This window comes from Chaetodon auriga, chromosome 23, assembly GCF_051107435.1.
Source record: "Chaetodon auriga isolate fChaAug3 chromosome 23, fChaAug3.hap1, whole genome shotgun sequence".
NCBI classification, from domain to species: Eukaryota; Metazoa; Chordata; class Actinopteri; order Chaetodontiformes; family Chaetodontidae; genus Chaetodon; species Chaetodon auriga.
The window spans coordinates 12,372,088-12,399,053 of record NC_135096.1 but is presented as its reverse complement, the minus strand read 5'-3'; the positions used below and the strand labels follow the sequence as shown (position 1 = coordinate 12,399,053).

The 26,966-nt window shown below is 42.7% G+C and overlaps 1 protein-coding gene across 2 annotated transcripts in view; it reads left to right on the top strand.

Moving 5' to 3' along the window:
- The window catches only part of ncam2a (neural cell adhesion molecule 2a), a 262,069-nt gene that overhangs the window by 190,260 nt on the left and 44,843 nt on the right, over positions 1–26,966 (top strand). For both annotated transcript variants that reach the window (XM_076723635.1, XM_076723636.1), the window contains exons 5-8: positions 1,349–1,486; positions 12,049–12,166; positions 17,945–18,114; positions 23,438–23,583. In XM_076723635.1, the coding sequence (XP_076579750.1) occupies positions 1,349–1,486; positions 12,049–12,166; positions 17,945–18,114; positions 23,438–23,583 (572 nt within the window). The remainder of the gene's footprint in view (positions 1–1,348; positions 1,487–12,048; positions 12,167–17,944; positions 18,115–23,437; positions 23,584–26,966) is intronic.

Sequence of the window (26,966 nt, the reverse complement as noted above, 5' to 3'; positions counted from 1 at the left end):
ACTGATCTTGATTATTCCAGGAGGAGATTATGATGGTAATAAAAGTTGCAAGTAAGCAGCAGTCTCAAAAGGATTACATTTTGAATGTAAACCTGCCAAATACACTTGATTATTGTGAGAGGAAAAATGCTCTTGAGCCTCAGTGAAAAGACGCGCTAATGTGCCAAAAATACTGTACTCTAGGAAATGCTATTTCCCTCTTTGTGTGGATTCACAATAGGACAAGGATATCAAATTCTATGAATAGAAACCCCGTCAGCCCTGGAGGAGGCGTATAACTTGGACAGAAACCATGTTAACAAGCGACTGAGAGAATGGATTATAGAGAGGTTGGATGGTGGCATTTGAAGATGCTGCATCCCATGAGATGAAGTGCAAACCAGCCCCCTGCATCTCTGGAAAGAGCTATTTCCATTTAATGGGTGTATATTAGGGCTGAACACTTTATCATATCAGCATCAACACTGCAAGACATGCAATGTCAAGGAAGGCAAATTCACTCAAACACGTCAGGTTCACATGCACAGTGTTCAGTCAGTTCCCTCAACAACAACCAAAGCAGGCAGCACGAGTCGCCTCCCACAACCTGAAACCAATCATCAGTCAGTCATATTTTATCCCATTTGATTTCAGTCGTGTGAACGGCGTTAAGTGTCAGGAGGGTGGTCCGCTTAATTTGCTAACAAAGACGGCTCGAGGTGGAGAAGCACTCGGAGGACAGATTCGCTTTCAATAATATTATTTTCTGATAGGAGGCAGGGGCAATAGTGGGAACCAGTAGACTAGGATTCATTATTACCTCTTCTCCTCCTCGCTGATTTACAGCTCTTCTACACCACTTCCCCATCCTCCTTCCAGACAAAACGCATGCCTGAGCACTGATTAGAAAGACTGACCCCTTGAATCTGTCACGTTTTTTAATTGAAATTCAAATCTTCGGTGCCACAGTGATGATGAAACATGAAGAAGACGGCTTTCTTTTTTTTTTTTTTAATCATTTCACTCTAATTACGATGCATGGTTATAAATATCTTTGCTCGAGAGAAATGAGATAGGGGCCTCATCACTCCTGGCCAATCTCGCATTGGCCCCAGTGAGAGAGAGTGGAGACTATTTGGAACTGTAATTGCGTGAGTGTTTATCTTTGTGGACTTTATCAGGTAAATGTGCTGAAGTGAAGATTGACAGTCGAGCTACTGAAGACTGGAGATGGCAATTTTCCTCTGCTGTTGTCCTAACTTTCTTATCTCATACGCTGTTGTTCTTTTCTCGCTTCGTCCTCTCGCTCTCTCTCTTTCTGTCTTCGCCTGGCTTGCCGTCCGTCCTCCTCTTCGCCCGTGCTGTGAAGGCAGGTTCCAGGTGCTGGCAAACAACAACCTCCAGATCCATCAGGTGACCAAGGCTGACGAGGGCGTGTACCGCTGCGAGGCCAGCGTCGAGGCCCGTGGCGAGATCGATTTTGTGGACATCGCTGTGGTGGTCAACGGTGAGTTACCTTTTGAGTCATTGCTTAGAGATTTGCGACCAGTCGGTGCAGTGCCTGAAAGGGAGAGGGTCTTTTTTTGAATTGCATGTCCATTAAGACAGATTTTTAAAAAGAAATGACTTAAAGCAGGACCAGGGGCCAAAATATTCAAACTTTCAGCTCATAGTCTTATTGTTGCACAGGCTTTTGCATTATTAAAGGTGGCTCAAGGTCATTCTCTGTACATGGCAAACAAGTGGCTCGGACCTAGACACATAACACTATTCCAGCCAATCAGCAACAGGTGACTGGGGCGAACAAGGGGAAGGGGAAGGGACGATAAGAGACAGTCTTTATTCAGAATGACTCACCCCACCTTTAATTTCCTTCATGAGCCCCAGATAACCCTGAAAACCTCACCGCAGCAGAAGATGTCACATGCAGAAGCTGGCAAGCTGATCCAGATGTGGAAATTTGATGAGTTCCACTTCAAGAGGCCCAGAGCAAACTGTTTTTTAATGGCCACCAGGAGCTGTCTGGAGGAAATCCTAAAAGCCAGTCAAAAGCCTTACAAAAATCACTGAACCCAAATCCAATTTTCAAAAACAGAGATGGCGGGTCGGTTTACAGGTGCTACATCACTGCTTCCCTACAGCTTTTACTTTCAGCCAAATATTCATGTTCTTGGCAGAGGTCTTGATCTTGTGAGGGCTGAGAATGCACGAGAATCCAAAAAGTCTTGAATATCTTAAAATTGCATAAAACGCCAGCAGCATAGTTTTTGTTGTGTAGAATCATCCTTGAGCCCGGCAAATATGTCGTTTCCAAGTCAGTATCAGCATACATCTCATTGAATATGGACCAAAACCTCCAAACCGAGCTTGTGTTCAGTACGGAGCTCTACAGGAGCCTATTCCCGGCACTCTTCACAGTGTCAACAGATTAGCATGCATTAGGGACCGAGTTTCTCCTGCTCACACACGTTTTGTTGTTGCTGTTGAACATCACTCATTATTTTCTTTCTGGAGGCCACAAGCGTGCAGGTGCTGAAGGTTAAAACTACAATCACTGAGCAAGGATAACATACACAAAAGCAGCTTTGCCTCCTGAGTGGTGGCAAAAGAAAATACTCTCTCTCACATTGTTAAGATTGTATTAATTAGCAATAATGTGTTAACTTGGAAGGAACTGGCAACACTTTATATTAAGTTACAAATGTTCACCATCAATTAGCTTCCGATTAGTATGCATATTAGTGGCATATTGGCTCTTTATTAATCAAAATAAAGCGCTTATTACAACAACTACCAGAGTATTCCCTCAAGAACCTCCTCGTTACCGCTCATTAATAATAAGGAAAGAAGTTGTTGTACGTGAATTACAATCTTAATAACCTAACCCTGACCCCCAGAATAAGACATTAATATGTTCTTAATAATGACTAAAAGAGAGCCAATATGCTACAAATATGCATGCTAATAACGAGCTAGTTTGGGCTGAATATATGTACCTGTTAAGCGTTTCTGTGCTTAGATGGTGATAAAATAAAGCTGACCCATTTTGAAGCTTGTTTTGAGGAGATCTGAGGAGTCAAGTCTGAAAACAACACACCCTGATGTGCTGAAACTGAGCGGGAAGTTCAGACTGAACGTGCGGACCTTCGGGTACAGGATCAGAACAGAGTTGTCGGCTTTGACAGATTCAGCTCCACTGATAAGTTCATCATCGGCACACTTATGGCAGGTCTGCTCTTTCCGCCACTGCCGGTGTGATTTATTTTTTCTGTTCTTTATTGTGATTGAAAATTTCAATTAGCGACGGCTTTGGGCTCCGCGGCCCCAAAATCGAAGGATGTCATTTTAATTTTCTCATTTGTCCTCATTTACAGCGAGTCACCTGAGACTGCTGAGGTGATTGAAATGTGATTTCACTAAGGCCACGAGCGTCCTGTAACGCTTGAACAGCTGCAATATTGTCTCTGCCTATGTAATTCTTTCTCACCTAATGTAATACCAGAGCGGCCCTCCGCCCAAAAACTATGAATTGCATTCAATTTAGCACACCACTTACCTCACTTCTGAGGAAGATCCAATAAGCCTGCTCAATGAGGCACAACCTATTATTGCAGCGACACGACACTTGCCATGTGGTGCTGAGACGGGACAGGCTGCCGAGCGCTTAGCTGAGCGTCCTGAGCAGAGCACACTCTCTGAGGGAGCCACACCCTGAGGGAGTCACTTAAAAGTGAACTTCACTTTGCCTCAAGGAGACTCATTCTGTTGATCCCCAAAGACTCTCGCATTTTAGACGTGCCCTGAGCTGAGCCTGAAGGAGACAAAATCTGATTTGTGGGAACACCATTTGGTCTGCATGAAATATATGAAGTACTTAGAGGAATCTGAGACTTAATGAAATGAGTGAGTTTTCCCAATATGGCACCACTTTGCAGGGGGACATCTGTTCCAGCAGCACTTTAGTCTACTTTAGTCAGCGTGTTAAGAATGTGCTCTTAAAACTGCCCTTCTTTTCCACTTTCCGTCACATTTTTAGCTAATTTCACTTAAAGCTGCTGTAATCAATACTTTATATTCACAATGATACAAGTACTAGGAATCATTTGAAAGGGATTGCGTCATAGGGATTGTTTAACCCACAATTTTAGTGTCTTTGAGCTCATTGTTTTGGTTTTACTACCCTCAACTTTAATCTTTTCGTTAAGTCTCAAAGCGCTCTTCTTCAAGTAAACACAGTGAAACATTAAGCAGCTAGCAGCTAATTCATTCTGTCTGTGGAGACCAAAACAGATCTTAAAGGAGACCGAATATTGGACTAAAATTCATCAGGTCACTTTAAACACACCTCCAAATCAATGCTAATGTGTCTGCTGCATGTGTAAATACACAGCAGTGTGTTTACAGCTTGTTACGCTAACCCCATGTGGTCAAAAAAAGCTGTTCCTTCTTTTTTTGTCGTACTTTATCACTTTTTTGTTACCAAAAAGGCATTTGCTTTGAGGTCAGCAGTCGTCCTGTGGTCCAGAGAGACTTTTAGCTAAGCTTCTGGCATAACAGAGAGCTGCTCTGAAGGTGACAGAGATGGAAAGGACACTTGCTTAAATGCCACCTGCTGTCATGGGGCAGGCAAATATAAGCTGTCCACTTCTGTCGGGTAAAAAGCCGAAATGTTTTTTTTTTTTTTTTTTTCCCATCCACTCCTCGTGGACTCGCCTCTCTTCTATGCTGCACTTTTTTTTCCCCCAATATATGAAGTTTCGACGGAACAAAGTGGTGGATATGCAGTCACACCTTAAACTAAGAAATATCTCATCCAGATTTTCAGTGTTGCACAGCGTCAGCCCCTTTTGGACTCAGGAGTCTGCTGAATCTCTAAGAAGTTGATTCAGTGCTCTGAGGCCTGTGATGTTATTTTTTACCTATGCTGTAGCCTATAGGCTCCGCCATTCGCACAGGCAACCCCATGCGAAACATTTCCATTTCCTGCTCTGAAGCTCGAGGTGTAAATCTCTTCTTACTTGGAGAATTCCCTGGGATAATACATTCCCCTTCTATGCGTTGCGATCGTGAAGGCATGGTGGAGCAAGAGGAGCCATGTTAATGGAGGATTTGCAAAGGAAGAGGAAGCCACCAGGGTCACCAGACAATATACAGTATCGACGACAACCTGGCATGGTCGACCGACACAGAGGCCCTGAACACAAGCAGATAGAGATGGAGTAGATTGCTAGCAGGCTCAGATATGTCAATGAAGTGCAACAGACTGCACGACATGTTTTATCAATCAGCTGTGGACAGTGAACTGTTCTGTGTTGCAGTGCCTGGGGATATGGTATTGAGGCAAGATAAACAAGCTGATAAGAAAAAAAAAAAAAAAAAAGCAGCCAGAAACACAACCTTTCTCTGTCCAAAGACCCCTGGAGGAAGATGAAAGAAGAAAGCACGAGGACTAAATGGATGCAGCTACAGGGCATCTTCAGGTTCCACCTCATCTCCTGAGGCCCAGCATTCACAACTTAAAGCTCTCTTTTGTGCCACAGTCAGGAGGGACATTGATTCTTGTCCACACAGTAGCAGTGACAGCCAACCGAAAGGGAGATGGATCTGGACACTTTCTTTTGTCTTTGCTGTGTCTTACTCTTTGCTGCTTCAGTAGCACAATTCTAGACGTGGTCACTCAGATTTATCTGGTTGGTTCTCAACCTTTTTGGCTCAGTGTGTGTTTTGCTACTCAAGCAACTGTTCTAGACTCAGAGAGGTAAAATCCAAAACAGTGAGAAAAATCCCATTAATCATCTTGCGACCCCTCAGATTTGTCTCGTGAACCCATGGAGGGGCCCTGAACCACTAACTTATAAGATCATTAACTCTCACATCTTAATAAGTGCCCAGGTCACCTTTCCATAACAGTCAGGACTGTAATCTTGCTAGGCAGTTGCTCATTGCCACCACATTAACGCACAAGCTGCAGTAGCGTATGGTCAAATATGCACGAACCCCCCAAATTAAGCGTCGGAGTATGTAGTTTGTGAATGCTCTGTCGGACAACACACAGAGGCGTTTCTGATCTGATGCCTCTGTCAGCAGGACGACTGTGTCTTCTAAAAATACATCTGTTTTATGATGTGGCAGTGCTAAATGGCTTGCCTCGATTCATGGAAAAATGATGGTTTGGGTTTGAAAAAGGTACTTTGTTTTGGTTAGGGGACCTTCATTGTCATGGCAGGGATAGCAAACGTGGTTAAGGTTAGAAGATTATAATCATTCTTGATAAGAAATGACTGTCAGCAGGAAGTGAACAGTGTTCCATTTCTTTGTTGCTCTGTCACCTTCCCTCCTCTTTTGTCCGTCATAATTAATGTAGCCACTAGAGGGCATGCTCCTAATATTCCACTATTACTCCAAATATGTCAATATTCCATAATTTAAGCAGGTATTACCTTTGGATGTCCTGAATTAAGCCTTATTGCAAGTAGACCTTTTCCATTTTAAGACATGGGGATGTCCAACATTATTGAGGTTTTAGGAGCATCCTTTGGACATGTACTGTTAACATATGTTGTTTTGAGTCACTAATGCAACATCAAGTCCTGATGTGTATTGTTCCTGTTACCAAGAGCGCCAACTCGACCAGTTCAAATCCAGTCCAAATGCATGAATGACAGTGCGAACATCCAGCAAAATAGGAGTTAAATAAGAGTTGCATTTACGTAACAGACACTTAGGTCTGAATGACAAAAGGCCCTTAATTTAAGTATTCCATCTCTGTAAAGGGCTTAAGAAGCCCTCAGAACAACCTCAAGGCACTCCGCCAACTTTATTTGAAGGACTCAGTTAGCAGAAGAGTCTTGTGGAACGACGCTGTCAAGGAAAAGGGAGACAATCAGTTCCCAGCTTTTGCTTGCATGAGAGGCCTCGTGCGTTCCGATGTTCGAGCCTCTCATTGATGAGAAAGAAAACATGTGGTGTCTGGCGATGGCTTGACGATGCCATTCGTTAATTTTATGTATCCATGAAAGATTGCAGATGTAAAGATTGCCTCTTGAATCATGACATTTTTGTTCAAACAGCAGTCAAGGAAGATTTTTCAGCATATTTCTGGATCGCACAGCCAATCACCAGCTGTGTCTTTATATTTGATCTTTATTGTGAACTACAATTGAACTTGATCAGCATCTCTGACTTGGGCGTCTGCTCAGCTCTGTTCAGCTTGTAGCAGCGATACAGCATGTCATGCTGTTCTTTTGACACGTGTCAGAAAGAGTGTCAGTTCTGACTCCTGCAGCAGTGTGTTAACAGACGTTTCTTCAACCAGTCATGCAGAACAATATTTTGTCTGAGAGCCGGCCTGAAAAAGCTTACTGTATACTTTTTCCCCCGCTAATGTTAAGTCATAAATATTCATGGGTCAGTTGATAAAGAGTGGTGTCTTGCCATAAGCATGCAGCGAGTGAAGCTCCGGCCGACCCGCTGCAGCTCCCAGTCCTCCAGTGTATCATCAAAGTGAGCCGTAGATGAGGATGATGGCGTGTCGATGAAGAGGGGCCACCCACTGAATGGCTAATCAACCTGAGGGCAAGACAGCTCCGTTTGCAGAGGGGTGCGGAACATTTCAGGGAGTGATCTCAAATGGAGGAGTCATGCTAGCCTTTCATCCGCTGTAGGTAAACACAGTGCAGAGGAATATCATTAAAAACGAGGATTTGGAAATTAGCGTTAAGTGCTTTTCCAATTATTGCTGAAATCATTAGCTAATCTCCAAATGTAATTTTGCTCTCTGCATGCTCTCCACAAGCTCGAGAAAGCGCAGGGCCATCACAATAGTCCAAGTTCCCCTACTCTCCCTCTCTGTGACACTGTTAGTTCAATTCATCATGGACGCGTTTTGTCCTTCCTGTTTTGGCATGCAGTAATTTTTCATCCCCGAACGCTGAGGGGAATCCCATGAAATGAGACATATTTCAGGTCGACAAACAAATTTTTCATCCCCCGGTGGAGTATCTGGATCAGATAGAGTCTTGCATGTCACACTGGCACACATAAGTGCCATAAACGTTATCAGCCCGGCTTCCTCGCTCACTCACTTAAAGGAGTAGTCTGACATTTTTTGGAAGGATGCTTTCTCAGATGAGAAGATCGATACCGGTTTATTATGAGCTGGGTCAGTGTAAGGCTACAGTTAGCAGCAGCTTAGCTTAGCTTAGCATAAAAGCTAGAAATAAGGGGAAACTAAATCCTATCTACAGCTCACCAAATTGCCCGCTTCAATACAAATCAGTCTGTAGGGATCATTGAAGAGGCTAAGATCACAGCTCATATCTATGGCGAGCATCTGCCAACTTTTCCATTTTGCTGCCTTCAATGGGGCCTAATGTTTTCCCCTTTATTCCTATCACATGTTTCTCTGCTCTCCATTTCGATGACCCGCGAGCCACAGCAGTCCCATTGTGTTTCTATGGCAACTGACGGTGATGCAAAAAGGAAAGAACTTCCTGGTTCCCCCTGTATCCGTCCTCGACACGTCCACTTAATTGTTGGTTCACTCACTCACACACCAGAGCCGCAATTTCCCCCTTTTCAGCTGTCAGTGGAAACTACTGCCTGTGTCCTTCAAGATTTCCGAAATTATTGCGGTGACATCAATCATAACCGCTGGGTGTTCAAGAGGAGAATATAAACGCAGTCTTCTCTGTGACATTACATTCCTAATTATGAATCAGAGCTGGTTTGATTCCACCTCGCGGGCTAATCTAGAAGGCAAAACAAAATCCCTAATAAGCACTCCAGCAAAGGTCTTGTTTCAAAACATTCACTTGGTGAATTTCCAGCAGGTGTAATGCGGTTATGACATTTAACGAAGAACATTTCACGACTGCTAAACGCGGCCGATGCTCACTTCATTGAAGCCCATTAGCGCTCAACGGAAAACAAGTCCTCCAGCTCCTCGAGGATGCATTTAAATCAGTCCGAGCGAGTTTGGATCTTGAAATATGTTTGCAGTGGACGCTGACGCTTGTTTGTGTGCGTATGTGTGTGTGTGTCGGGGGGGGGGGGGTGTCTGTAAACCTCACATTATGTCCGGAGCCTCCGAAGTTTCAAGAATATGACTAATACATGAAGAATTCATAAAGCTTGCCAGATTCTTTTTGGATGCTCGTTGCTGATTGGCTCTTTTGAAGTCTTTTTGCTTGGCAGTCTCATTAACAGGGCTGTTTCAACAAGGCTCGCTGGTGTGGGAGTGTATTGCATAGGAAGAGAGGGACACTGGAGATCTATTGGCGTGGAAATCAATGGTTATCATGTCAGGCAGGCGCTCGCTCTGCTCACTCGCCACGTCAGGACTATCGGAAAGGACTGATCGTGTTTGATTATTGCTGATGCCATTTTTATCCCTGAAAAGCTTCCCGCACCTTGATGCATGCGTGTGGCTCTGCACATGTGCCCGTATTTCCTATTGTGAGTTGATTTACATGCAAAAATGGAAATATCCGCTCACAACTAAATGATAAATAGACGCCCAGAGACAGCAGATAGATCAGACTCTGTGGAATTTTTTCACTTACACAGTAACACACAATGGTGTCGTTAGTGTAATTGATCTGTTAAGAAAGACTACAGTGCACTGCAGTGCTTGGTTCATTAGGTATCTGCGATGATGCTTTGTTTTGATTAGAATTCCCCATTCATTATCCCAAGTATGTCATTTTTTTATTTTTTATTTTTTAGTCTCCAGCAACTTCACAAGTGTATTTCATCAAGACTGCATTTTAATGAGATTTTAAGCCGCGTATCATTTAATTTTCGTCTTTTCGCCGAGTTGTTTCTTTTTCTTTTTTTTAGATCTACGTGTCGAGTAAGTGTCCTCCAGGTGACATCACTTAAAGGACAAATTCAATTCATTAACTCTCGATAACTCCCACACCAAATGAGGTCTGCTTACAGTTTCGGAATAGAAAACAATTCAGCTTTGTTTCCCCACAAAGTGACACCTTTAATGGCTTTCAGAACAAATGGTGCTGAAATGATACCACTGTGCAGCTGCCAGTTACATTAACACATATTTAACCGAAGTACAGACATCTGCTGATCAAATCGCAGGGTGAGAATAGCCAGTTTTTTCCAACACAAAACCCAAGATGTCTTTAGAAGTGATTTCCCTTCGCTTTCTTTGCGTGGGTTGTTGTAATTTTCTGTTGATCTTCTTCTGAGTTACATAAAATAGCTGGATGGTTTTGCAGCAAACAAGCTGTGTTTGAGATCTTTTTCTCTTTGTTCAGAATAAACGGAAAGGAAAACTCGATGTGTTGAATATTGCTTGTGTTTATGCCGCCGAAAGTCAAGCAAACTGGGGCTCGAGTTAACCTTTCGTCTTGCGATGAGAGATTGGAGTAATCACATCTGTAAGTGTGGACGTCATGCACACTCGCCGCTGATATGCGATCTGTATCTGGACATGTTATCTGGATAATTACATCTAATCGCAGGCTTTTTCATTTACACCTGGCATTAATAAGCATTCTCATTATCTCAGTTCTGTCCACATAGTAATCAGATCTCATTATGCAAATTAAGTAGCTGGAGCTGGTGGACTAATTGATGCTGCTCTATGCTTATTTGACCTTTGCCAAGGAAGGGGTCTTCAGGAGTTTTCTGCAGGGCAACATGCAAGGCAGATTGTTTTTTATCCAAAATATTTACACCTGCTTGAGATCTCCACCTCCATTGTCCACACTTGCATGCACACATATCTCAGAATAGCATTAATTTACCATTTCTCTGCTTTAATTACTACTTCTATTCTCTCAGTGGCATTTAGGGTGGTCAGATTTCAGGGATTGCCAGTGCCACCTCCATCCACACTCTGGACTCTCCGCCTGCTGTTCTCACCTAGCAAACTGAAGGCGCAAATGTTCAGGGCCCCAATAAGCTGCTCCAAGCATGAGTGGAAATGCAACAGAACACAGGCTTGGGAGATGGAAGAATGCCTGATAAACACGCGTGTGCCTTGAAGCTGTCATTCCCTTGTCATTGCAAAGGCAAATGGAGAAAGGACCGGGCCTTCTCTCCCTCTGCTCTTCTTTTCACTGAATGACAAGCTGACAGTTCACAGCTGACACCGGCTTTTAACACCGGCCGGTTTGACGGCAGGGACACGCCGGGTTTTTTCTGACAGCGCTCAACATGTGGTCTTGATAAAGTCACCAAGACTGTTGCTGTTTATCAATACTGCTGTTTGTAGATTAGCAAGACACACTGTGTTTCTATGAATATGTGCTGCACGTCCATTTTTAGACCAATTTAGTGTCCTCGAACAGTAGACTGGTGGCAAAAATCTCATGATTCAATATGGAAACTGGAATATTAGTGTCATGAAATCATCGAAAATACATTTCATCTTCAGTATGGACCTCTACAACATGCTTCATCTATGTTATGGCCCATTTAATTTTCATTTGTAGTCATGACTAAAGAATACAGTCCGTATCTCGAGCTTTCTCCTTCTGTTTCCACGTCTGTTAAACCACTCAAGTTAAAATCAGAGCATTGAGGCACTTCTGATTTTGACTGTGCAGAAATTGGCCCGACAAGACGAACAATGGCTGGAGCTCCGGCACTTGACAAGGGCTGAATAGTTTATTCACAAAAGAAAAGCACTGTTTTTCGGAGATGGTGCAGTTGTTTTTGATGTTGGAACGCATTTTCCGACTTGCCATTGTTTATATGGATTTAGCTGAGCATTTCTGCATCAGACAATAGTATTATGGTTTCACATCACTGTGTTCAGCTCCTTTGTGTTTTTACCAAAGCTGGGTCAAAATGTTAGTTGAAATCCCCTTGGGATTAGCAACAGAAGTACCATTTTCAGTGAGTGCTTACAGGCCACTCGCAAGGCCAATTTAATTCATTTGAAAATGTTCGCCTTCATCATCTGCCTTGACAAAGACTGAAATTTCTTTTTGAATATAGTCAGAGTTTGGCTTTTAGTGATTCATCCTATTAACTCTCAGGGTTCAGTCACAATTTTCCTGTCTGATTGTGTTATTTTCTGCTCTGTCTTTGTGTCTGCAGTCCCTCCGGTGTTGTCAGTGTCCCAGCAGTCCTTCAATGCCACAGCTGACTACCAGGAATCAGTCACCTTTACTTGCATCACCTCCGGATCTCCTGACCCCGTGGTCACATGGCACAGGTACCCTCTACTTCCTTGATACCGAGAATAGGTCTCTCACAGAACTCAAAAAAATGATAGACAGGAAACCATCTGGCTTTGAAAACTCAAAGATGAAGATTGGCCTCCAGAACCATGAGCATGATAGCGCATTCATGTGGTGTCAAAATAATGGGAAAAATCAGTTTGACTCCTATAGGTGTTGGTTGACGTCACTGAAACAGGAAAAGGGGTCTCACAAAGCTGAAATTACATTATTGTCTTATTATTGTGTGCTGTAGCATTAGGATGTGCCTTTATGGACCTACAGGGCCTGACCCAACAGCTCCGAACCAGAAATCCACATACATTTGGCCCTATTATATATCAGAAAACAGTAAGAGACACAGTGTTTATAGTTGACATTTCATAAACCATTTCAGTCACATGCGTCTGTGCAGATATGACCCAATTCTTGATTGCAGCCCACCTAGAACATAAGTGCTACTACCCATCATAATTACAAATGTACTCATCATTACTTGCGTCCATGTATGTGTAAATATTTCCTTGCAGACAGCCCACACATGAACACCTCTAATTTTTTTGGTTACAGATCAAGTAGATATTCTTTCACAGCTCCAACAGAGGAATTTATAGTCCACCCTCGCACATTGCCCCAAGCAACCGTATAATAATATCGCATGCCACATGGCAACAGTGCGAAAATTTACACCTGAAGAGCATTTGACACCCCGCCATCCACTCGCACCTCGACATCCAGTAATTAGCATGCACCTGCTCAGCAGGCAATCGTGACAAGCTATCTGCACCCGAGCATCTATTGATAACACTTTATTGATATTCCAGTTCATGCTTTTTTTTTCTGATAATGCTCTTTTTTTGTCTAGGTAATTGCCCACAGCAGTGTTTCTGTACGCTTCAGCCCATTTAGTACAAGTCAGTAATACCTTACATTACTGCTGACTGTTTTCTGAACCATTCTGCAGCGTTTTCGATTTGTGAATGTGTGCTTCCTTCCTTCTAGGCAGCCATTAATTTCACGACAGGGGAAAAATCTACTTGGTCTTGAAATAATCCACCACTGTAAAGATTAAGATAGTAAAGATCATGTCTATTTTTTTTTTCGTTGCATGCTAATGCGGTGGAAAAGGGTGGGGGTTAAGCTGCAGTGATGTAACCTTGCTCAGAGACATCAGACATTGTTTTAACTGTGATGTACTACCTGCCTCAGGCAGGTTTCTGTAACTTGTTTTTCATGCTGTAGTGGAATGAATGTAAATCAATGGCTGCCCTGAAGGAACTTACGGAAAACACGTTCAGGAATCTAAGTTTGCTTTGGAAAATTGATTGTTGGTAATTGTGATTTGTAGCGTGGGGGCTAAAACATGCTAAAATGCCAGCATTGTCCTTAAAATACCAATATTGCCAACTTTCAGAGAACAAATCACTAGTCTGTCTCCAGCAGTCACGGAAGAAAGAAAGAGTAAAATGATGACTGGGAGAATAACACTTATATATATGAGTGAATGAAACATAATGACACATAGCAATGTTTGGAAAGGAAAGCGTGAAGTCTTGAACACCCACACGTAGCTTTCACTCTCTGCGATTTCGAGTTATTATCTTTTGTGCTTAACTATCACATTTTGTCATCTTTACTGCAGAGTTGAAGAGTTTGATTGTGCTGTAGCGTCTTCTTTCTTGTACTATGTTCTAATGTACTTATTTTTCACAATACACAGCCGTCTCCAGGAGGTTTAAGTACGCAGCTTGTGACCAGCAGGTGTGAACCAGCAGCATAGAAATGCCTGAGAAAAGAAAGGCAATTTATGACATGAATATGCAGAAAAATTGGGTTTTTGCTAACTGACATGGTGCCATTAACACACAAAATGCATTCACAATAGAGTCAGTGACAAAAGTGAAAGACAGGATATCACTGCAAAAATGGCAGGAGGCACTTTAATTGCCAAAATGTGTAATTTGTACTTACTTTATATCCAATTAGACATCCAGAAAACACTGTGCAGTAAATTGTTGCGCAGGTTCATTCATTTCTTTTTGTCTTTTGTTGCTCAGTAATTACTATTCTCTGTGATATATCATTAGCATGCAGGTTGTTTTTTTTTTTTTCTTAATCAAAATAATGTCAGTCCTACAAATGCAGCAGGTTATTTTTGATGCACATGGAACAGAGCATATCAATTAAGCGATGCCGAATGAGTCAGACTCCGTGCAGCGAGAGGTAAACAAGCGCAGTGAGAAGCGGCGTGTGTGAGAGAGAAGTCTCTCGTGGCAAAGAAAACGAGGCGCACGCGTTACTTTGTCAAGTCGAGACAAAATCTGAAGACATTTCACAGCTGGAGGTACGCCAAACTTTGTAGCTCTCAATCATCTTTCTCTATAGTTTCCAGGCCTCGCAGCAGAAATTATATTTACTCCTGGGTGTGTTACCTTGTCTTTCAGCAACAGAGCAAACCAGGAAAATTGGATATTAATGAAATAACAGCATGCATAATATGATGCAGCTGATGATGGGTGAGAACTGCTGTATAGGTTCATTTTTACTCTCATATTGAGACAATGAATGTGACAACTGTGTTACTTCATAATTATTTCACTCTTTTTTTGTATCATAATATGAATTTGAGTGATGTTTGGCACGGTAATTACAAAAGGCAATGGAAATGATGAGCCTGTTCATGTGGGGAAAATGACTGTGTTTGCTCGTGTATCCATCCAAACAGATTTGGAGTGAAAGAGGCTTTTGGAAGCGTTCAAAGTTGCGTGTTGACATTGAGATTAGTCTTCTCAGATGGCTAAACACTGACCGGCAGATGAGGCGTTTGTGACCAAAAAGAGGACATTTTCTTTGCAGAGATTGTCTCTTTTCAGCAAGGTTTGGTGTCAGACTCACACTCGAGTGAGATGCTTTAACACCAGGAAGTGGGGCAGCAAGATTAATCCAGCTAGCTTTGCCAAATGTGTGGTTTTAAAGGCAGACACAGGGACTACTACCTCACACGAGCATGCTGGGAATATGCTCGTGCTAGTTAGTCACAATACACCTTTGAGCTTCTTTCTTTTTTCCTCTCTACTACATTTACTCCCCTGCTGCATTTTATTTACAGGATTCAAAGGTTTTTGAAGGGTGGGGAAAGCTTGTGAGCTCCATTGCTAACAAGACGCACACACACAGTTCCCATTTCATTCAAGCAGCTGTCTCAGAACCGTCTCCCAACCACTCCTCTTCAGTCGAGCAGTTTACACTCAGGGTAGGGTTGCATGAAACTGGTTGGTGCAACAAGGCTAAGCTATGATAGCTTCCTCTATTTTGGACTCTCCAGCAGTTCTCTGAAAAGATTAGCTTGCTACAGGTCAATGAAATTGCATGAAGGCATGAAATTGCAGCAGTTATCATCAGTGTTATGAATGGCTGTTAATGGCATGGTGTTTAGTTTCGGTACACCATTCCACAAAAACTAAACCCGAAATTAAACTCTGTTCACAGACTTCTCACTTTGATCGCTTCACGTGAGCGTCAACACTGATCTTAAACTTGGCGGCGTCCACTGACAGCCAACACACTGTTTTCTTCCTTCATTTCCCAGGTCAACAAGTCCCGCGGGTCAGTCTGACAGCACAGAATTAAAATGCGCGCATCACAACAAAAGAATCGGCTTAAGCACGAACAACAATCACAACCCAATTTACTTTTCCTTTTGATGTCACCCCTCCCAGCGTCCTCCAGCCTCCCCAGTTGCATTTCCTGTCACTGCGAGGTTTCGCCTCATCCTCTGTGCATCTTGGGTAATGGACTACCTGTCAGCAGTCAGTCAGTATAATGACATTCAGTGCTGCAGCCCATCCTGCACTGTCCATTCCAACGATGAGGCCTCTCTTCATTTCCTCTTTGGCTCGCCACAGTTATTATTACTTGGCTTTGGTGTTTCCTCCGTCGACTTTCAATTATCCTCCCTCTCACTTCTCCTGCAGTATAGTGAGGCAGGTGCCCGGGCCTGCACACGCAGTGTTACTGCATTTGTGTGTGTTTGCATCTGAATCTCGAAATCTGCACATTTGAACTCACCAGAGTAATATGATTTTTATTTTTCATTCACGCAGTCGGCCGTACAGCCTGAGACCATTCAGTGGTATACATTATTCTAAGCTTTGTGTTCTCATTGCTTTTGAATTCAATTCACACAGTAGTTTATGAGGTTGAAAAACATGGTGCCCATTTGAGATTGAGGGCATCATCATGCATATTGAATGAACAGATAAAATGAGAATGTGTTTTCAGACCTATTCTTCATATTTCAGGGTTAAAATAGTACTTGGGTGGATTAATAATAATGCTGCTATCAAAGCTGCGACCCATAAGCATCACATCAGCTTCATCGTTTTGTTGCTATTCTTTTGTCCGAAGCCATGATGATTTTATTTTTCAAAATTTCGTTCTGCTACACTCACACCTGAGGAGCTGCTCAGTCCACCCACCTCTGGTCGCTGAAGCAGCTGTGGGTTAAGTGCCTTGCTCAAAGACACACAGACTGCAGCTGTTGAGGGAGAGGAGGAACATTACTTATTCATGGTGCCTGTTTGGATTCTCACAGCTGATCCGGGGGTTCAAACCACTTATCCCACAGCCACAACACAAGCCTGCATCTTCTAACCTCCAGACTATCGACTCTGTTTCCACTGTTTGAGTCTGAGAATATCTTCACTCACCTCTGCTTCTATCTTAGGATCGTTCACCTTTCGGATAATATAGCACATTTCTCTGCTTGTTTTACAAATGAGATTGGTTCATGGATACCGTTTTATCTGCCCGTGGACAGTTTAATGTTGCGCTGAACGATGCACGTGTCACACAGCAATAATAACACCTTGTAATGGCTAACATGTTTGGAAGCAGTTGCTTATTTTGTCTGCTATCGTGACAAGTGACCCCATCTAAAAATATTGATCCGTGCAGCATGAATGAACCATTCAAGCATCTTTTAAGGTGTTTAAAAGCAAACTTCCCTTTATTTTAAGTGTGCTTCACCCATGAGTTTGTCCGAATAAGTTTAAAAGGAGTCAAAGTCCCCTCAAAACTGGCGAAACGGTGTATATTACATGGCTGGTTAAGCTGCAGTAAATAAACAAGTGCCTGCTTCACACCATTATTCTTCTGCTATGAAGCTTAAATATAGACATGGATCAATTTAGCTCTGGCTTTTTTTTTCTGACTAATTTCCCCACAGAGTCCAATAAGGAAAGACATTAAGTCAGCACAGTATTCCACACCACACCGGAGTCATTTAGCGAGTGCTGCAGTCCATAACAGAATGTACACAACAACACAAAGTGAGCTCAGATGAGACTCAGAACATTGACTGAGAATAAGGAGATGATATTTTTCTGCACGGCAGAGTTTGAGAAGTGGTCGTGTTTGAAGAATTTTGATGACACTCCACAAACGATTCATTGAACTATAGTTATTTCAATTATAGTATGTCTATCTAAAACAAGCCTTTTATGTTATTTGAAAGAGTTTCTATAAAAAGCGCCGTCGTGTTCTTGCCTGTTTACGAGCTATAGATAGAAATAGCTTCAAAGTCAAGCTGTCTGCACTTGGCCTGCCTTTTATGGGATCAGTTGATATCCAAAGTGCTAAGATTATACCTGTGTAACATCAAAGGTGTGCTGCGGTGTGAATTTTGCAGGCGTCACTGTCAGGTGTGAGTTTGTTGCCGTATTTTTCTCCCATCGCTCATATGTGATGTGTGCTTCTGTTCTTGATTTGTGCAGGAAAGGGCAGCAGCTGGAGCCGTCGGAGCAGTACGTTTTCAACAGGCTGGAAGGTGGGCGCAGCATGTTAACCATCCGCAACATCCGACAGGGCGACGGGGGTGCCTACACGTGCAAGGCCACCAACAAGGCAGGATCTCAGGAAAGGGAGCTCTTCCTCAAAGTGTTTGGTAAGGATGTTGGCAGGCAGTGAATCGAGGCTCACAATCAAACAGACCAAACGGGAAGTCAGTGGTCATTACCTTTTTTTTTAAGTTTCAGGTTAGAAAACAAAGCGCTACTGAGGCAAGCTCACATTCCTGGCGGAGTTTTATGGACAGCTGTGCAGTGTTTTGCCATCTGATGAGCTTTAAAATGCATTACTTTGTTCATATTTCATTGCTTCGCCAGTATCATAACCAATGTGACCCCATCAACGCAGCCCCCAGGGCTGCTTTAACGCAGGAGGCTGTTTTCAATCTGGATCTCCACTTTGACATCAAACCTGAATGATAATGCTAAAGATACAGCCATCGTTTTCTTTTTCTAGGATCATAGAAATTCTTAGATTTGACAGATTACATGAAGGATTTAACGTTTGCGTTGAAAACATCACAACCCAGTGTCATAATGTGAGTGTGCATCCAAGAGGAAGCCACAAAAACAGAATAGGTTTAAATGTTGTCGCTTCCGGTTGCTTAAAAAGTTTGTTTTCATTTCACGTTATTTGGCATTTTATGCTCCTCCAAAGCTTTTAAGTGTTATAGCATCGCCCATGACAGTGAACTGTGGTTTATATTGATCCATAAAGCTTTATTTTAAGGACCTCCACAAAATCCATTCCATAAAAAACTGTTCACAAATGCCTAAATATGGCCCTCAGCCCACCACAATAACTGCTGCATCAATATGATATATCCCTGCTGAAAGGAAATATTTCATTTATCGCTTCATATTTCATTTACTGTCCTCCTAATAAAAAAATTTCTATTTCTATTTTCATAAACCTGCCGGCTATTTCCTCACAGATCACTCTGATAGCGTGCAGTCCGCTCATGAAAATGTATGGAGATTTGTGCTCGAGTCATCAACATCCTTTCAAGATGTGAGAAGCGCTTGTTCTTCAAAATGCACATTTAAATGAAGGAGTTAAGAGCGAGGGAGGAGTTCTGCTTTCCACTGTGCGGTGGGGAAACGCAGTTGTAAGTTAGTTTTATTACCCCTGACAGCACTGGGGGGGGAGTGCAGGGCGTTTAAGTTAGACAAGGTGTGTGTGCAGGTGGGTGCGTGTTCTCCATTCATGTTTAGGCGCCGCAGCACGCTGTGAGGTTCAGTGGTTCATATTTAACGTCAGCCATTTTTCCACTACAGTTTTTCATTATTACCACAAAAGAAAAGCTTTGACCTCCCTCCATGTCCGATACAGTTTAGCTCACGTTTCACATTGGCCAATACTCTCATTTGCTGAATTGCTATTAGCTCAGAATCACAGCCAAATGTTTTAACACTAATGTATTGATAAAGCTCTACAATCACAAACATTACACTGAAGCCTCAACAGTAGATGCAGTAAATGTCTCAAATATATAATTACGTGCTGATAGGTGACAAAGTGAGCCAAGGCGATACGATTCTCAGCACAAAATGAGCTGAAAGATGTGACAAAGGAAGGTGTGATTCAGGATGGAAGGAAAAAGGAGAATATATATCTCGAAGAGACGAGTTAGCATTTCACAGCCGAGGATGGGGAATGAGTTGTTGCAAAAGCTGCAGCAGCTGCTGGATATTCATTTTCCCAGATGGGTTTTCTACACGTACACCCATGACCATGTGTTGCCACAAGCGGGGTATTGTGTCGATTAATTGCTTGAAGCCTATTCGTTCCTGTTTCACATTCAAACGCTCAAACACTTTCACATCTGGGGGTGCACAATCACCACAGTGCGCCGTCTGGCTGCTTTGTAGAGACACCAGAGCAGCCCTCCAGCTGGAAATGCCAGCGTCAGTCCCACCAGGTACTCTCAGCTTGTCTTGTTTTTAGGCTCTGCGCCATTTGTTGCCACAAGAAAAAAAATCCGGAAATAGCTCCATTGCATACAGTGTCTTGGCTACTTCTTAGATGTGCTAGCAGTCAGGCTCAAGAGATTGCCAGCTGGTCCACCCAGACTGAAATATCTCAACAGTTCTTTCGTTTACGACTGTCAGCCTCAGCTCGAGATGGCATGGCTTGTAATTAGCTAAGTAAGCTAATTAGCAAGCTAACAGCCTAAACTAACACAATGAACATGGCAAACATGATACCTGCTATCCATCAGCATCCTAGCAGTGTGAGCATGTTAGCATGCTGACGTTAGCTCAAAGCACTGCAGTGCCTGGTTAAAGCCTAAATCTACCATTTACACGTTTGTGACACAGCAACATTGTATTTTTTGGGCCTTGTATTTTCCATTATTCCTGCAGAGAATGACCTAAATGTAAAAAACGATCAGCAGTTTGACAGCAGGTGATTTTCCAGCTATCTGAGGCATCACCAGTAAATGTCAAGTTTTGCTAAAAGAGCTTCTTTCTAAACACATTTTCAGCAGCATGCAGTAGCCATGTGAGGAGAGATGTATCATAGAAGAAGCAGAGATACACATCTCTCTGCAGACAGGAGCCTCAGAGTCCTCTGCTGTCTGCCTTTTGATCTGTCAGTAATCAGCAAAATACTGCATCATCTTTAACGGTTGTTTCAATATAAGTTGGCTGAACAGTTCTCTTTCCATTTTTTTCTGCTTTTTTCTCTCGAAACACATAATACACTGTTCACTTATGGAAACTAAAAGCAGACTAGACAGCAAAAACAGTCAGTTACATCATTTTTCGTCACAAAATAGCTGTAATACATCGAGTCTGATGTCGGATTTTCTGTTAAACCCGCTAAACTTTGTGGAATTACAAAGTGGCACCAGAGATGGCAGGAGAGAATCTGTGCTGACATTTGCTTTGTGGATCTGTACAGCTGAGACAACAAATACACACATAATCATTATCAGAACAGTTGGTAGCATATTTTGTTTTCAGCTACCTGTTAGTGGGATAAGATGTTATATAATGTCAAATATTGCTATAATGCTGTACGGCTGCAGAAGAAACTGGGCCTTTTTCCTGCATTAATAGTCTACAAACAGCTAAAAAATGCTAATGTAACATTAATCATACTCTTCCTGAGTCTGTCACAAGCCAACAAGGAGCCAAACTGCACCGAAACTGTATTTATTTCGGGTGTCAAAAAGCTGAGCTGTGTCATTGTGTCACGTTCTGCCACCATTAACGACTTTCACAGGGTGATTTTTATGCAGGACTGACACTCAGAAGGATTTAAATACAACCTTTACAAGTTTAATTATTACAATACCTATAATTAATGTAATCAAGTGTAATTATAGTTGTTAGCGAATGCAAGAAAAATATTCTTGTTTTTAATTACGCTGGGTAAAAAAAAGAAACTTCCACATGGAACTGAAAAGAATAAACTCCGCTCTGTAATAAATACTTCAAACCTGGAAGGTCAAATTAATTCTGGATTTTTATCTTTCAGCACACAAATGCTTCTCAGTTATCTCTCATTTGGAGTTGAAATGTTTTCGATGCCTTATTATTAATGCCTTATTAATAATGTTCCCTGCAGAGTGGGTTTTGCTTGATAAATGAGACACATTCCATTCAATATTTGCATGATGAAGGGCATCTGGAGCAAAACGGCTGCAGATAAGGTGATGATGAAGAGCTGGTTCAGACCGGTCTCGGGACTAGGAGCAGTTTTATCGGTGCATGCGTGGGGCTCTCGGTGTGTATTCATGTTGTATGACTGAGTGAAAGTGTGTGTTTCTGAGGTTTAATAGATGTGGATAATCGTCATAAGTGCTCCTCGCATCTTCCTCTCTGCAGAAATCATCTTAACAAGTCATTTAGTCTCATTAGAGCTTCTTTTCCTCACAATAAGAAAAACCCATCTGCCAACAGGTCGGGATAATTTCACTTGTTCCCGCTGAAGCTCCCTTTCATCTTGATGTAAAACAGAGCCAGGCACGTTGTGGCACTGTTATCAAGAAAAACTGACAGCGACAGTTGTTTTGAGATGATATTCAAAGTCAGCAGCAGTGAAATTATTCATCTTTATTTGCAAATGTGTTTGTCTTTTTTGTTTGGGAATCCCACATTTTAGGACTCGATAACGCATTGGGGCCTTGTTGGCGATTCCTTGTGGATCTGATAACATTGCACTCGTCGAGTAAACTGCTGGCCTCTTGGTTCAACATCAACCTATCATATTTTTCTATGCAGTGAGCCATGAATGGAGCATTGTTGTCGTTCATGCAGAGCAGTGGAGTCGTGCTAATGTTAGCGAATTGGCATTTGCGGTTTCATTCACGCTTTAGCATCAGTGGCTAGTTCATCAGCTGCTTGGTTACCAGCTCACTGGTAACATCCAATCATATTCACCGTGGAGTTGTTTTGAGGCCTGTAAAGATATAAATATTTGATGCTTTGTTATATTGTTTGTCAGAGCAGGACAGAGCCGCTAACGTTAGCTTATACTCTGATAGCATTCAAGTGTTTAAGGTTAGAGTTGGTTAGGTTAGTTTTGTGTCTGTGCCTGTTCGCATGTTTGTGTGACCCCATGTTTCCACAAGCTCCCAAAATCCCTACAGATGGATCCTCCACCCTGAGGTGAAGCCATGTGAAATTGCCAAACACTCCTCAGATCCCCCCTGGGCGATGTTAAAAGCCGTCAATACAGTAGTCACTATTTTCCGTTCACTTCCCTTTTCCTTTCAGATTTTATGCCATGCTACTTTGCAAGTACCCTGTTAAGGACTTCAGTGCAGTGTGTGCGGGGGGAAACGAACAAATCCATGATTCATGTGACATGCTCTCTGCCCTTGACATGCATGGTGTTTCGGGGCTTGCTTAGAGCATCTTATCAGGAGGAGGCGAGGGGGGGCAGCCGGCGACAGCACGCTCTGCAGCACTCATCCCGGTGCTCGCTCGGCGTCAAAAGCGATTCACACGGTGCTGGAGAGGCATCCTCCCAGACCATAAAAATCTATATTTATTTAAAACAAAACAAAAAAAAAAAAAAAAGCACACTGAAGGTGAGGTGGTTTTGATATGTTTTGTGCTTTTAAAACTTTAGCAAAGTCAGTTTTTGCTGTTGTCATCTAGGACAATCTGCACAAAATAGGCCAGAAGACACTCTGTGCCCACACTGTAGAGTACAACTGCAGTGTATAAATGATCTTGGCCCGGACTGTCAGCACCAAAGTCATGCATCAGCTCTGTGTTTAAACCTCGTGGTGTAGCCTTGATCTGCCCTCCTTTATGAGTTAGATCTTTGACAGTTTCTCTGCCGCTCACCCCCACACCTGCTTCCCCCCTGCCTTTCAATCCCCTCTTCTTTACTCACTTATCTCTTTTTATTTTTCTCTGTTTTTCCACGTCCTCCTCCCCCTCGTCCTCTGTGGCCTCCAGTCCAGCCCCATATCACCCAGCTGAAAAACGTGACAGCCGTAGAGGGCAGCGCCGCCATGATCTCCTGTGTGGCTGATGGCGAGCCTCTGCCCGACATTTCCTGGAGGAGAGCCAACGACGGGCAGACCTTCGTGGACGGAGACAAGGTAGAAACTGCCAGAAAGTCCATCTGGCTGTGTGTGTGTGTGCGCGCGTGTGTGTGTGTGTGTGCGTCATCTTACAGTACTGGCAAGGGCTACATGTAAGGTTGTGCACATAGGATGTGATTTACAAAGCAAAGTACTGGAGATCATAAAGGGGAGAAAATTCACCCATTTAGCTTGAAAGCATATTAGATTTCAGTCAGATGTTAAAAAAAAAAAAAAAAAATAGCATGAAAATTACCATCAGAGTGGAGAGAACAGCTCCCTGACATGGTGTTATGAAAGGTTTTGAACATTTTTGTCTCAACATGCTTTAATCTACAGAACACACTAATCTAAGGGATAACATGTTACATTTTAAGGAGCCTGAAAAGATGTATTTCCATTAACCCTTCCTGGACAGATTTGGTTGTTTTGAATTTGAATGTTTCTGATGAACTGAAGTATCAAACGTTCCTTTATCGACTGAGACAGTTCTCCCATTCTTGAGATGAACAGACTGTTTAAAAACCCTCTGGGATGAGCTGGAAAAGCCGTCATCACAAACATGAAAACGTGCAGTACACACAGCGACGCTCCAAAGCTGTAGATTAAACTAGCCAATAGCATGTGAATGAATGCAGCAGTAATATGTTGCTGTTTCCAGTGGAGACATGATGACGGTGTGCCACCTACACTGAGCTGATTCTTCTGGTGTTTAAGTGTCCTGAGTGACACACCTGTTCACCGGCAGAAAGCAAACGTAGTTTCAAAGTTTGATTATCCAGCATGGGCCATTGAACAGTGTTAATATTACCTTGCAGAACTTGCTGTATAGTTCCTGTCATATTGCATTTCATCTATTCTGAGCTCCAACCTGCTCTATTTAGCTCCGTGATGAGATTATAGTCAGTGGATAGCAGCAGGCTGTTTGTGCATAGTTTGAAATATGACTCCGAACACGACAGCATCGCCATTACTCTCCGGTGAAAACCTCGTATTTGCCAAATGTCAACTTTAAATGACTTTGAAATGCGGCCCTGTTTTCAGACTGGTTGTTCTGGAGCTTCACTAATGAGGTTTTGAAGGGTTTCAGAAAGCACAAAGGCATCCTAAAATGACCTCAACTCGCAGGAGATGAGCCGGAGTTCCAGCTTTAAAATGACAAAAACTGATGTTCTATGAAAACAGCACTACATGTGAGATGGTTTTCCCCCCGGTTCTGTTCTTATAGCGACCGTTAACATGTCACTGTTTATATTTATGTCAGGAAAATTGGACTATTTGTGCATGGTTTGGTTGTGCATTAAAAGAAATAGCCGACATTAACAGGTAATTACTGGTATATGTCCTCATAAAAATAAAAACAGACGTAATCATTCCCATCTGCCACACATGAATTGTTGCAATTAGAGTCATTTATAGCTAGCGGGGCTGCTCAGGGCCTGTTTTAAAGGCAGATGCTGATGATATTTATATTCAAGAGTTCATGATTCTCCTCTTTGGGTGTTATATACAGTGAGCCAAAAGCCTACTTGTGCAGTGCATTTGCTTTTCCTTTCTCTTACTGATGAGCCTCAAAGACTCTCATAATATCAAAGCTGCCCTCAAACAAAACATGCACATTCACCTTGGTCCATGTTTTTTTTACAAGGAGTGCTTAAATCCCTCGACTTTGCTGAGATTATTATCTCAAGGGAAATCAGCGCGCGCATTTATTTTGATTAGCCCTCAGCACAAAGAAGCAGCAAGGACCTTGAAGTTTTCAGGGCAAACGTTCATACTTTCAGTTTGCACTTTGGTTCATTCCTCCCCTTGACTCGGCGACATTTTATGTAATCCAACTTAAGAAATTGAAAAGATACTAAGCTCCTGTTGTGCGTTTCTCTCTCGGCATCCATTATTCACTTCCATAAGAACAGCCTCACAAATCAGAAATTGAATGAGGTGCAGGCGCGTTTTCCTGGGAAAAGTAATTATTCTTGAATGAGCTGCCATCAGTGTCAAAATCATATGCACTTTCCATCACGGCTTCTCAGACGAGGGGGCTGAAGCTTTCACAGAAGCGGTTAAAAATCAAAAAAAAAAAAAAAAAACAAAGATGGCAGCCGTTCTTTTGCTCGGGAAAAAAAGGTCACCGCGGAGATAAATGAATGTGTGCATTGGCTCGAATCGCTCGGGTTGATAAATCACAGCCGAAAATGAGAGTAAGTGCTTCTCTTCCCACAGCAAATGCAATTATGGAAATGCGTAGTGCAAACCAACACACCTAAACATACGCAAAGACAAACACGGCTTGTGCAGCACGAGGTGTGATGGATGGCCGTAGTCATTTGGGTTTAAGGCAGGATGTTCCTCTCTCAATTTGCTCTCCAATCTGCATATCCAGCCTGCGCACGCTCCTCTCTTGTTGAGAGACACTAAGCTTCAAAGGGCTTAGTTTTACTCACTCCATAATGTTGCTCCCATTTTTCTCATTCTTTGTCAACTGACACCTTGACCCTCAGTAAGAGAACATAATGGGATGCAGTTCTTGGAATTTAATTATGAGCCGAGGTAGGATTTGAGTCAGGGTATTGTTTCACTCCTCTGGTATTGTTTCGCTCGTGAGCGAGGTTAGCAAACTGCACTGCAGCCTCCGGTCTATTCATGCGAAACGCCCAGAGCTAAAGAGCTGCTGACATTAAAAGTCTGTACTCTTGCTTCGCTCAACGAGCTGTATGTGATTCAACAGACTTCAGCTTCTGGAAAGCTTTTTAACCTTTTCCTCAACTATTCAGAAGTCAGCCTTGGAAGTGGATAAAAGCTTCTCACACCCGCTGGCATTAGCGTTTTGTTTTCCATTCAATATGTGGTCGCAAACGCAGTGTACACACCGCAGAATACACTCAAAAATGGATAATGGTAATGTTTAGCTGAAGACTTGATGCTGCTTCCTCTCTGAAACCCCGCGTTGGCCTCCTTGCCTTTGAACCTGAGAGCCATTATTAAATGTCATTTTGTTGTTGCATGAGGTAGTACAGTAATCATTAAAGTGGTGCAAATATGACCAGCCTGTGTTCAGCCCCCACGCCAAACTGGTGGAATAAGCAGTGCTTGGCAGAATTAGACTCCAGTGAGTTTCCAGCCTCGCTGACATTTACTGCTGACATTTTTAATATCTGAATTCTCCAGCATTTGGACTGAAGTAACACAGGAACAGTCTCCATAATCCCATTTGAGAGATTGCATTCGAGATCTGGCTTCACATGTTCTCCGGGAAGGCACGTTCTCATTTTTTGAGGTCATGTGGATCAGATAGGGACAGGACTTCATATATTTCTTGCCTTCCTTTTGCCTACCTGTGTCTCCTTTCATCTCCAGGACTTCCTCTCTTCCCTCATCTTCCACATGTCTTTGCCTTTTAT